The sequence below is a fragment of the Ovis canadensis genome, chromosome 18 (assembly GCF_042477335.2).
Source record: "Ovis canadensis isolate MfBH-ARS-UI-01 breed Bighorn chromosome 18, ARS-UI_OviCan_v2, whole genome shotgun sequence".
Taxonomy (NCBI): Eukaryota; Metazoa; Chordata; class Mammalia; order Artiodactyla; family Bovidae; genus Ovis; species Ovis canadensis.
In genome coordinates, this window is record NC_091262.1 from 17,991,428 (window position 1) to 18,003,807 (window position 12,380).

The 12,380-nt window shown below is 47.4% G+C and overlaps 1 protein-coding gene across 3 annotated transcripts in view; it reads right to left on the reverse strand.

Moving 5' to 3' along the window:
- LRRK1 (leucine rich repeat kinase 1) overlaps positions 1–12,380 on the reverse strand; it is a 142,934-nt gene that overhangs the window by 47,341 nt on the left and 83,213 nt on the right. For all 3 annotated transcript variants that reach the window (XM_069559118.1, XM_069559116.1, XM_069559117.1), the window contains 4 exons: positions 2,790–3,016; positions 1,620–1,747; positions 1,361–1,524; positions 30–167 (listed from right to left, as the gene is read on the reverse strand). In XM_069559118.1, the coding sequence (XP_069415219.1) occupies positions 30–167; positions 1,361–1,524; positions 1,620–1,747; positions 2,790–3,016 (657 nt within the window). The remainder of the gene's footprint in view (positions 1–29; positions 168–1,360; positions 1,525–1,619; positions 1,748–2,789; positions 3,017–12,380) is intronic.

Below are 12,380 nucleotides of genomic sequence, written 5' to 3' on the forward strand. Positions count from 1 at the left end.
AGGAAATAAGGTGCTATTACTTGACTTACATCAAGCTGGAAAAGTCCCAGGGGAACTTCTTTCAGTGCGTTTTCTGAGAAGTCTACATCCTTCAGGTGGTTCTTCCAAAACACAGCCATTTTGTCTGGTAGAAACTCCAGGGCATTTTTGGATGCTTTGCAACATTTCTACGAGTATGAAAATAAAGAGAATTAATCAGCTTTTTAAAGGCCGGGGTTTCTATGAGAAAGACTTTCCAAATTTAATGTTAAAAATAAGACCATTACAAAAACCTCTGTAATAAATACAATTCAGCTAATTAAGAGGCTACAGACTATTCCTGGGCATCCCTAGTGGCTCAGCGATAAAGAACCCACTCCAATATTCTTGCCAGGAAGTCTTCATGGACAGAAGAGCCTGGTGGGCTACAGTTCATGGGATCGAAAAGAGTCAGACTCGACCGAAGCAACTGAGCACATACGTATGCAGACTATCCTGCCCTGTTTTCCTGTCCTTGCTCCAGGGAACAGGTGGGAAAGTTTTCCTGGGGAGACCAAGGTGGCTCGTGGTCTTTTCCCTTCCCCCAGGATGCCTGGCCCATTGTCCTTGAAAATAATGGGACAATTCAGGACAGTGTTCTGAAGAGGAGCCTACACCCCACACACATATATATTTAAACTAGAAATATTAATATTCAGTTCAGTTCAGTCGCTCAGTCGTGTCTGACTCTTTGCGACCCCATGAATCGCAGCACGCCAGGCCTCCCTGTCCATCACCAACTCCCGGAGTTCACTCAGACTCACGTCCATCGAGTCAGTGATGCCATCCAGCCATCTCATCCTCTGTCGTCCCCTTCTCCTCCTGCCCCCAATCCCTCCCAGCATCAGAGTCTTTTCCAATGAGTCAACTTTAGGAATGGAGAATTTCCATATTTGCTGTTAAAAATAACAGCAAGAAAACACAACTATACTTTATGCTGGTCCATCCATTTTAACAGGCAAACTTGCCAAGAAACAAAACCACCATTTGAAGGGGAGTGCTATGCGTGCAGACTATGCCTTCTCTCCTTCATTCTTATTCTATGGCTGTCCTAAGGGAATGGCCTCACGTTTTTGGACAGAACTCAACCCCGGCCATTCCATTTCCAAGCTGTAGCTGTGGAAAGTCTCGTAGGTGCTATGGTGCCAATCTCAAACCCAAAGCTGGGGGGTCTGGCTTTCAGGTGAGTTACCCGCCTGAGACCCTCAGCTGCAAGATGCCGAGTGACAGACACGCTCATCTATAACACGGTGCAACTCTGCACACCGAGGGGAGGAGCACGGTGCACCCTCAGCTCTGCGGGACTGACCGCTCCCTTCACGGTTTCTGGCAAGTTACTAACCAAAGGGCAAGCCCAGGCATCTGGAAATGCCTTCAGGTTATTTCTGGAGACGTTTAGACAACTGAGCGATTTGAAAGAATGAAGGAAAAGTGCAGGGAGTTCTGTCAGTTTGTTGTCAGAAACATCGAGCTCCTGTAGCTTCCGTAAACCAATCCAGTTCGTGGCTAGGAGAAAATAAGAGAGGACGAATTGGTAAAAAAAATATCCCAGTCAAGAAGAAAATGACAAAGTATATCAGGTTACTGATGATGAAACATACCACTCTCTTCCTCAAACAATTTTTCCAAATAGTTTTTTGAAGCCGTCAGTTTTTGAAGTTTCGAGAGATGCAGGAATCCTGGTGGGAGGTGGGACAGCTTGTTGCTGGAAATGTCAATTTCCAGTAGCCTGTAGTTGGGAAAGTCAAGGCATCAGAAGCAAGCCGTGGTCATGTACTTCTCTGTAAACATGTTTCTTTTTCTCCTGGCACAGGATAAGGAAGGTGCACTGAAACACCAATGTGATTTCTGTTAATTGTGTTACTGTCGCTGTGTCGTCTGCAGAAAAAGACCAGAGCTCTCTTTGGTGGGTCCGGGTCTCATGGACCAGTAGGGATGTAACCTTTTTCACGTATGTGATAACAGAACAAGCTGGTGTCCCGAAGCTACTGAAAGTCCAGAGAGCAGTGCTTTGTAACCTTTTGGACTCTCGGCTCTGCCCCGGTTAAGGACCCCCCACTCCATGGCACTTAATTTTTTGTACAGGGCTTCTTTCCCACGAGTTACTACTGACCCTACGCTCTTATCAACAGTCTTTTCTTCACTTCACTTAGAGCCTTAGCTTTTGAAATCAGCTCATGTCCCATACGGAACGAGGGCTTACAGACATGATCATCAGTACATCAGGGAAGGGAAGGTCCTTCCCTTCCCTGTGCAGCCTCATCGGGGGGCTTGGGTGTCTTCCCAAGGCCTCCCAGAAAAAGAGACAGGAGCTGCCCACACTGTCAGACCATGGCCAGAGTCCTGTGCAGTTAACTGCTTCTTGGAGGCCCTGCTCACTTTCCTTGGGAGGTAGGCCAAAAGCTGGAGTGTCTGGGCCCCATGGCCTCCACCAGCCCCCTTCCTCTGATGCCTGCCTGCAGGACCAAGACTGGGCATCGTGGGCCGGCCGGCCTGCATTGCTGCAAAGAGCAGTGGACATGTGGGCCAGACAAACCACCCTGGCAGAACTCTCTGTGTTCACGTGGACAGCAGGCCAGGACCTTGTGCCCAAGAGCTTGCTAAAGGCATGCACAACTTCCTTCTCATTTTAGCTGAAAATCTGTTTCCAAAGCACCAGCTACAATCAGGCAGCACAACAGCAGGAAGCAGATGCTGCAGGCAGAGGGTGTGGGGGCAGCCAGGCTCCCATGGCGAAGGCCCCCCACCGGGGCCGCGGGGCAGGAGCCCACCTGGAACAGATGATTTCATCTGATGACTGCACGCTGGGCAGCTCCCCCAGGTGGTTGTCCGAGAGGTTCAGCTTCCGGAGGTTGATGAGGCCCCAGGGGACGACCGAGGGGAGGGACGCCAGGCAGTTGGCAGAAAGATCCAGCTCTGTGATCTGGCAGGAGATGTCGATGAGCCAGTCCAGATCCACCCAGGGCAGCTTGAGGTGGGACCATTTCACACGAAGAGCCTGGGTGTTGGAGAAATGGGCAAAGCACACGCCAGTGGTAAACCCAGGGCTCACGCAGACTTGGAATAAAGCAATGGTTTATCCAAGTGTGAGTCTGTCTGCTCATCTCAGCAGAGTCCTGAGAGATCAGGAGAACTGGGAGCACGTCGTCACCTGGGGGCACCTGTATCCTCGAGGGAATCTCTGCAGACACAGCAACGCCCTCTCCAGACTCGAGAGGGAGCACGTGGGCTTTGCGTCACCTCTGAGAGGGCTGATCACAGCCAGGAGGGACACTCAGCAGGAATAGCCCCTGCTCTGTGCAGAAGAGGCCACCCCAACTTGGAAGACCCTCCCCAGCCTGCAGAAGAAGGCGGAGACCCAAACCTGGGTCTTCTCCCTTCAGGTCACTCTTCCCCACGATTAGGGCAAGAAGCGCCTGTGTGTGCTCACACCATGCGGGGTGCTTTGTGGATGCACTGCTTCCAGAGTAAGCAACAACACACAGGCAACGGCCAGACACCACATGCGAAAAAGAGGACTTTGACCCACAACCTGCAGCAGTCTACCAGGACACTAATAACCCCCTCATCTAAACTGGAAGCAGGGACAAAGCTAGGGAAGCGGTTACTTCTCAGTCGAGTCCCGGACGTTTGGGACCAACTGTTACAGAAGTTACCCTGTAGCTTCCTGGACTGTTACTAGGCGTTGCAGTGAGTCAGGGGTGGGGCCTGGTATTTGGCATTTCCTGCAAGCTCCCGGGTGATGCCAGAGCTGCTGGTCTAAGGAACACACTCTGGAAAGGAAGAGACTGAACTTGACCTAGAGTTTGACTCATTCTATTTAAAGAAATAAAGTATAAATTATATGATCCTTTCTTTCAGGTGAGAAGGGTTCTCTAGCCCTAGGCTAAGACAACTGCTATGACTAATTAGGGAAAGTCAAACATGCTCCCCCAACCAGTTATGAAGGATGCCCCCTTCTAGGTCACCGCTTCCAGCTTGCCCACCAATCACCACCAGACAGGGCACACCCGATGGCTTGCCCTTGTCCTTGATAAAGCCTCTCCACTCCTCTGACAAAAGGCGAGCGACGGTGGCTGACTCACTACCGAAAGCGCTGAATAAATCTCCTTTGCTTTTCTCATTTGGTTGGGTCAGAAAGGCCAGCAGCTTGCTGGCACATGGTGGTAAGTGGGATCTGGTTAAGTGTTCACGAGCAGGGCTTTGCGCTTCTTGATCATCCAAGAATGTGGGGCTCACTGAGGTTTCTGGGGAAAGGAAATCGGCTCTTTTGGCTAGTGTCTCTAAAGCAGCTGGAAATCCGTATCAGAAAATTGGAGAAACAAGAATTAGTGCTTCACTAAAGGGAAAATGTTGCAGCTGGGAAGGATACCAATAACGTGAGGGAAGTTCGCTTTCAAAATTGGCAGCAGTAGACTCCCTTATCTGGTCACAAGGTGGCGTGTGCGCCTCGGCTTTGTCTCCTTGGCTAACTTGCCAGGGCTGGAAAGCTGAGTCTGCAGTTCTTTCTCAAAACTCTGGGTTTTGAACCAAGGAGATGGGGGCTCTGTCTCTGTCTGCCTGTCTCTCTCCACTCGCCTTGATGAAGAGAGGCGGTGGTATACTGGATTTCAGGTCAAGAGAATGGAGTTTTAGTCTCAGTTTTATTTTAGACAAGTCAAGCTTGAGCTGTAGGCCTGTTTTTATTGTCATTATTGTTTCCCCCCATAATTATGCATCTTGAAAAATTTCAAAACTGCAGAAAGGCTTAACCAGTTCAATGCATACCCATTCATATACCCACCTTCATCTAGATTCACCAACTGTTAATATGTTGCCACATTTCTTTTTCTTTTTCCCTCCACACAAACACACACTTTTCATTTTTTGCTGAGTCACCTGAAAGTAACCATGGCGCTTCATTCACACCAACATTATCTCAGAAAAAATGAAATCAGTACAACATTATCAAATCCATACTCCATGTTGAAATATTCCAGAAACGTCTTTCATAACTATTCTGCATCTCGATCCAGGATCTCATCAAAAATCATACACTGCATTTAGTTGTCAAGTCTCTTTACCTTTCTTGAATCTAGAAGAATCCTCATGCCTTTTGCTGTCCTTTTAAACTTGGGCACTGTCAGTTTTCAGGCATTCTAGTTGTTTTGTAGAATATCCCATAATCTGAATTTTGTTTCCTAATGTTTAGATTCAAGTTAAACATTTTTGCGAAAAATCTCAATGTTCATTCCTACTAACTGAACTCCACAAGAGGCCACCTGATGCCATATTGTTTCACTAATGGTGATGCCAAGTCTGATCCCTTGGTTAAGGGATCTGTCCTTTGTAATGCCACATTTTGTGTGTGCACGTGTGTGAGCATGCTCAGTCGTTTCCGACTTTTTGGGACCCCACGGACTGGAGCCCGCCAGGCTCCCCTGTCCACTGAATTTCCAAGGCAAGAATACTGAAGATCCTCCTCCAGGGGATCTTCCCAACCCAGGGATCGACCCCGAGTCTCTTGCATCTCCTCCACTGGCAGGCAGACTCTTTACCTCTGTGCCACAAAGTCACATTGTACTCTGTGATTAGCAATCTGAGAGGGTGATATTCGGAGACTAGGGAATGTTTTCTGTTCCTACGTCAGTTCATCCTGTGGTGTTAGCAGCCATTGTTGATCCAAGGCGTGCAGATCACAGTCTGACTCTCTCCCCTCTGCACGGACCTGTATGGCCATTCAGGTCACCTGAACTGATATGGCAGTCAAATGCAAAGTGAAAAGGAGACTGGGTTTGCTTTTAAATAACAAACCTTAGGTGTTGATTTAAAGTTTTATAAATAAAACTCTGTAAGGGCCATCAAAAATAAAACAACAGGCATAACTCAGGTTGTTATGGTGAGATGAACCAATTACGACACAAATCAGACATCCTCGGGGAACCAGTTGAGACTTTGTGTCTCGACAACGGCAACCTTCCTCCTGCATCTCCTCTGTGTCAGCCTCTCTGATCCTGGAGCTGCAGCCTAGAACTGCATAAGGAGCAGGGACTCTGCCTTGGGGACTCGAGCCCTGTATATGCCTAACTCACCCCATGTGGGGTCTTGGGCAAGCTGAGTGAGGGTGAGCACTTTTTCAGGCACTGTCAGGCTCAACTCTCTTTTTAGGAAACTGCCTATGGATTCCGTGCTACGCTGTCAGCCCGAGGGTTGTCTCCATCTCCTCTGCCCCAGGAGGCAGTGTGGCCTTCCAGAAGCTGGACTGCCTGCATCTCTAGTGCTAGGCCTCGTGTAACCACCTCTGAAGCTCAGCACTGTGCCTAGCAAGCAGCAGACACTCAAGAATTGTTTGTGTGCTGAAAAGAGTCAAGCCACTGTGACCAACAATCCATCTACTACCGCCTCTAGCCGTATCCACCACTCTAAACTATCAAGGTCTCCTCAAACCCCACAGCCTCCCCAACTGCAGTCTGTCTGCAGAGAACACCTCAACTCCTGCCCCGGACAGCCCCACACCTCCACAATCTGCTCCAAACATTCCCCAAATTTCTGGCCCACTGTTTCTCCCAAGACCTCTGCCCACCGTCTGGGTTCCTTTTAGTAGATGGCTTGTGGAGTTAATAATTTCTTCTTGGTAGAAGGTAGAAAAAACTGGGGAACGGGCCAACTCCTAGAACTGAGGATTCAAGACTAAAGGAAAACTTCCAACTAAAGCCCAGAAACTCAGTTCAGTTCAGTTGGTCAGTCATATCCAACTCTTTGTAATCCCATGGACTGCAGCACACCAGGCTTCCCTGTCCATCACCAACTCCTGGAACTTACTCAAACTCATGTCCATTGAGTCAGTGATGCCATCCAACAGTCTCATCCTCTGTCATCCCCTTCTCCTCCCACCTTCAATCTTTCCCAGTATCAGGGTGTTTTCCAACGAGTCAGTTCTTTGCATCAACTGGCCAGAGTATTGGAGTTTCAGCTTTAGCATTGGTCCTTCCAAAAAATATTCAGGACTGATCTCCTTTAGGATGGACTGGTTGGATCTCCTTCCAGTCCATGGGACTCTCAAGAGTCTTCTCCAACACCACAGTTCAAAAGCATCAATTCTTTGGCGCTCAGCTTTCTTTATAGTCCAACTCTCATATCCATACACGACTACTGAAAAAACCATAGCTTTGACTAGACGGATCTTTGTCAACAAAGTAATGTGTCTGCTTCTTATTATGGTGTCTAGGTTGGTCAAAGCTTTTCTTCCAAGGAGTAAGCGTCTTTTAATTTCATGGCTGCAATCACCATCTGCAGTGATTTTGGAGCCCCCAAAATAAAGTCTCTCACTGGTTTCTATTATTTCCCCATCTATTTGCCATGAAGTGATGGGACCAGATGCCATGATCTTCATTTTTTGAATGTTGAGTTTTAAGCCAGCTTTTCATTCTCCTCTTTCACTTTCATCAAGAGTCTCTTTAGTTCTTTGTTTTCTGCCATAAGGGTGGTGTCATCTACATATCTGAGGTTATTGATATTTCTCCCAGCAATCTTGATTCCAGCTTGTGCTCTTTCCAGCCCAGCATTTCTCATGATGTACTCTGCATAGAAGTTAAATAAGCAGGGTGGCAATATACAGCCTTGATGTACTCCTTTCCCGATTTGGAACCAGTCTGTTGTTCCATGTCTGGTTCTAAATGTTGCTTGTTGACCTTCGTACAGATTTCTTAGGAGGCAGATAAGATGGTCTGGTATTCCCATCTCTTTAAGAATTTTTCAGTTTGTTGTGATCCACACAGTCAAAGGCTTTGGCACAGTCAATAAAGCAGAAGTAGGTGTTTTTTCCGGAACTCTCTTGCTTATTTGATGATCCAACAGATGTTGGCAATTTGATCTCCGGTTCCTCTGCCTTTTCTAAAACCAGCTTGAACATGTGGAAGTTCATGGTTCACACACTGCTGAAGCCTCACTTGAGAATTTTGAGCATTACTTTGCTAGTGTGTGAGATGAATGCAATTGTGTGGTAGTTTAAGCATTCTTTGGCATTGCCTTTCTTTGGGATTGGAATGAAAACTGACCTTTTCCAGTCCTGTGGCCACTGCTGAGTTTTTCAAACTTGCTGGCATATGGAGTGCAGCACTTTCACAGCATCATCTTTTAGAATTTGAAATAGCTCAACTGGAATTCCATCGCCTCCACTATCTTTGTTCATAGTGACGCTTCCTAAGGCCCACTTGACTTCATACTCCAGGCTGTCTGGCTCTAGGTGAGTGGTCACACCATCATGATTATCTGGGTCATGAAGCTCTTTTTTGTATAGTTCTGTGTATTCTTGGCACCAGAAACTACCTGTTCATAAATGAACCACAGGGCTCAGAAAGTGAATCCAACACTAGAATTCATAGAAAGGTTGTGGGGCCAAGGGATCATGGCCTTGCTGTCAGTAACCAACTGACCAACCTGCCAAAGGGCCACCAGGGTTCTCTGGAGCTGTTGGAAACACCAGGATGGTGGGCCAGAGTCAAAGGAGTCTTGCACAAGTTTACAGGTGAGAGAGGTTGCTTTTGATCCTGGGTTTCACAGGGTTACTCAGGGACCCCAGATTCTGGCCTCTGCCTTTGCACTCTGTCCTGCCACCACGACAAAGGGGACGGGGTGATCCCTGGTCCGTTTTCTTTCTCCTGGAGTTCAGAGCCCTCATCCTTTGAGTCATCTAAAGCCTCCTGAACCTGCAAGTCCTTCAGCGAGGGTCTGCGGTATGGCCCCCAGTTAGGCAACAAGGATGCCATCCAGCCTCAGAGTCAGCACTTACTTGAGCATTGCCGAGTGCAGGCCAGCCTGCCAGGCGCTGTGCTTGAAGATCTGGAGGCTGCAGATGGAACCAAGGCCCAGGGAGTTTATGGCTCAAAGGAAGAGCTGTGTGTACTGACCACGCATCTAGACAGCCTAACTCACCAATTTCTTGGTTTTCATGGACTTAGAGCATATGATGTTAACCATAAAACCAGCAACACCTGCGGGGAAGCCTCTCTGCTTCTTTGGAGGCACTACTTATCAGAAGTAAATCATCAATAAGAAGTGAGTGGCTGTGTGTGGCACTCAGTAAACCAGACATGAGGAAGGGGAGGAAGCAGATCCTCCCAGTTCCTAAAATTGAGCTTTTTCTAGGTCTAATGCCCACCAGAGTTTCTGCAGGGCTGAAATCTGTGAAACTCAAGCTCAAGCCCTGAGAAAAGCAGTAAAAAGCAGAAGTCTGAAAGCACGATGCCACGGACGCACTCAGAATTCAGACATGCTTGTGAAAAGACTTCTGGGCTGGATGGTGGCTGGAAAAGCATGTAAGGTTTCCACCTGGTCTTGGATTAGTCTGAGAACTTTCCTTTTGGTGCACAAACATTCCAGGGTGTGCAAGTATTTCCAAAGCGGCAGTGAGGAAGAAGGAAGGAAAAAGGATGCATAGAAACCTAGCTGGGCCACCCCCATTACTCATCTGTGTTTAGTGCAGACAGGAATGCCGGGAGCCAGCGTGAGGAATTCCACCCGTGACAAGGTCATGCGGCAGAGCTCTGATGGCAAGGCTAATCAGACCTCAGGTTTTCCCCCTGGAATTTCCTGAGCATCCACCCCCCAAAAAATAAGAATCTGCCTGCTTTTCCACTCTTCTGATATTCTCTGGAAAAAAGTCAACTCAGGGTTTTAGTCTTCTGCATTTGAAAGGGATGTTTCAATTAAAACCCCCTCTGATAACTCTCTAGCTTGCCTAACAGGTTCCCGAGGACCTCTTACAGCTTGTGAATTGCTTACAGACCCCAACCGCGAGAGGCACAAAGCTTAAACCATCTTAAAGATACAAAGCCTTTTCTAAACAGTTAAAAATTATATTGGTAGAGGGTTTTCACTGTTGACTCAATGACTGCTGCCAGGCCTCCATATTCTTTATCTTTTAGGCACCTGGGAGGATGTTAATCAATGTAAACAGGCTATGGAAAAAGATATATAGTAGTTTTGATGTTAGCAACACTAGACTTTTGAGTTAATTACTTTTCTCTTTGTTATATATCACTGCACTCCTCTTGTGTCCTTGCTATGTAAGAATGTAACTTTATTTCGTGCTTTCTGAGAATGGCATCAGACTTTGGGAAGATCAACACAAATAAGTCTTCTGGTTGACAAACCCTTTATCAGAAAAAAGGCTGTAAAATGTTAATTGGCCCTTTTGGCTGGAAGACGATGTAAATTACCTAAGATTTGTGTATACAACTAGGTATGCAGAGAGAAAAGCCTGGTTTTGATAAGAATCTGGGCTGCTAATGCTGCATAACTTTGTGTTACCCATCGATCTCCATGTTTCATCAAAAGTATAAAAGGCCTTCTGAACAATAGGGGCCAGAGCCAGTCGCTGGACTGGTTTCCCCTGTGTGTGTGTCTCTCTCTCTCTTTCTCCTTTTCTCCCTTTTCCTCCCTCTGCTCTTTACTTTAATTTCAGGCTGAATTCCCATCTGGGGCACGGAGGCTCGCCAAGTCTACTTACTTGCCCTGGCTGTTAAGACCCGCGCGAAAGGGAGCCAAAGGTGAGGCACCCTTAGATATTCAAGCGAGCGCCAGTGGCCCAACGTAGATGGTGCAAATTCCTTGTCTGGAATTTTATTGGTCTTCCGTGGAATCCAAGTTATTTAGCCCTCTTTCTCCACTTAATTTTCCTACTACACTATTGTTTCTTAATCTAATCTTAATCAATAAATAAGTCTTTCTTCACCAACGCCATCCACCCTTTGAATTCCCTGGATCCACTGGGGCTGGACCCCAGCACAGGACCACAATAAACCAGGTTCTGAGGGAGACAACCTAGCAAATGTATCATTAAGTCCATGCAATCTGAACTGCAAAGTCAAAGATAGCTGGCTGTAGAAATTCCAAAATTCAACAGCACCATGGTTAAGGCCACATCACCCTGCAAGAAGCAGACAGACAAACTGCTATGTTGGTTCTTAAGCATGAGTCCTTTCAATTCTGGACCAAAGGAAAGGAAGTACTGATCTCTAGAAGGCAATGAATGTGACTTAAGAAACTTGTTTCCAAGGCCGTGATAGTAACTATGACCAGTTTAAGGAAGACCAGGACACTAGGCTCAGTACAGGGAATGACGTTTGGGAGGACCTCTGCATAAGAAGGTCTTGTCCTGTGATGGAAGCTGTGGTCCAGGAAGGCAATTGTCTGCCTTTATACACCGCTGCCTTGGAGAAGGAAATGGCAACCCACTCCAGTACTCTTGCCTGGAAAATCCCATGGACGGAGGAGCCTGGTAGGCTACAGTCCCTGAGGTTGTGAAGAGTCAGACATGACTGAGCGACTTCACTTTCACTTTTCACTTCCATGCACTGGAGAAGGAAATGGCAACCCACTCCAGTATTCTTGCCTGGGGAATCCCAGGGACGGAGGAGTGTGGTGGACTGCCGTCTATGGGGTCGCAGAGTCAGACAAGACTGAAGCGACTTAGCAGCATACACCGCTGCCTAAAGCTTCCATAGATAAATGTCACAGAGACTGAGTCCAAGACTGGGAGCATGCCCTCTTTCATGCTTTTATGTTGGCACAACCCTTATGGTTGGAGAATATAATGGTTTATGAAGGGCTGAAATTGATAATGCTTTTAGGCTGGTTTTAACCTAAAGAGCTGAGGGGCTGGCAACTGGGCCCTGAAAGGACACAGAGGACTCTGCCCCAGTGCTGGGAGGACGTGCCTCTGCAATCTTGAGCACAGCCCCACCAGAGCAAGCTTCAAGCTGCCCCCTTCTTAGGTCTCTGTGGAACCCACAAAGCAGAATCTGCGTCCCTTCTCCTCATATTCTCATCTCACTGTCCTTTGAGGGGACAGACGGGAACTCAGTGACAGCAAGGCATGACACAAAAAAGGCAGCCAGTGCAATTAGACTTTTCAGTCAAGACACATAAGTTAAAGTGGGGGAGAAATGCATAGAATGTTCTAAAATGTATTCATGGACCCTTAGACTACATAGGGCTTCCCTAGTGGCTCAGATGGCAAAGAATCCACCTGCAATGCGGGAGACCTGGGTTCGATCCCTGGGTCGGGAAGATCCCCTGGAGGAGGAAATGGCAACCCACTCCAGTACCCTTACCTGGACAATCCCTGGACAGAGGAGCCTGGTAGGCTACAGTCCATGGGGTCCCAAAGAGTCAAGACACGACTGAGCGACTTCACTTTCTTTCTTTCTTTGGACTACATAGAACCTAAGACTTCCTTTTTGTGAGTAAGCACATTCCTGGGTGGTGGTTTTTTGTTGAAATAGACAGTAAGACAAGAACTACCTTCTGACTCCAAAGGAGTAGTCAGGGCACCAGACAGCCGAAGGAGTGCAAATCCAACGGGTGTAATCAGAAAGGAA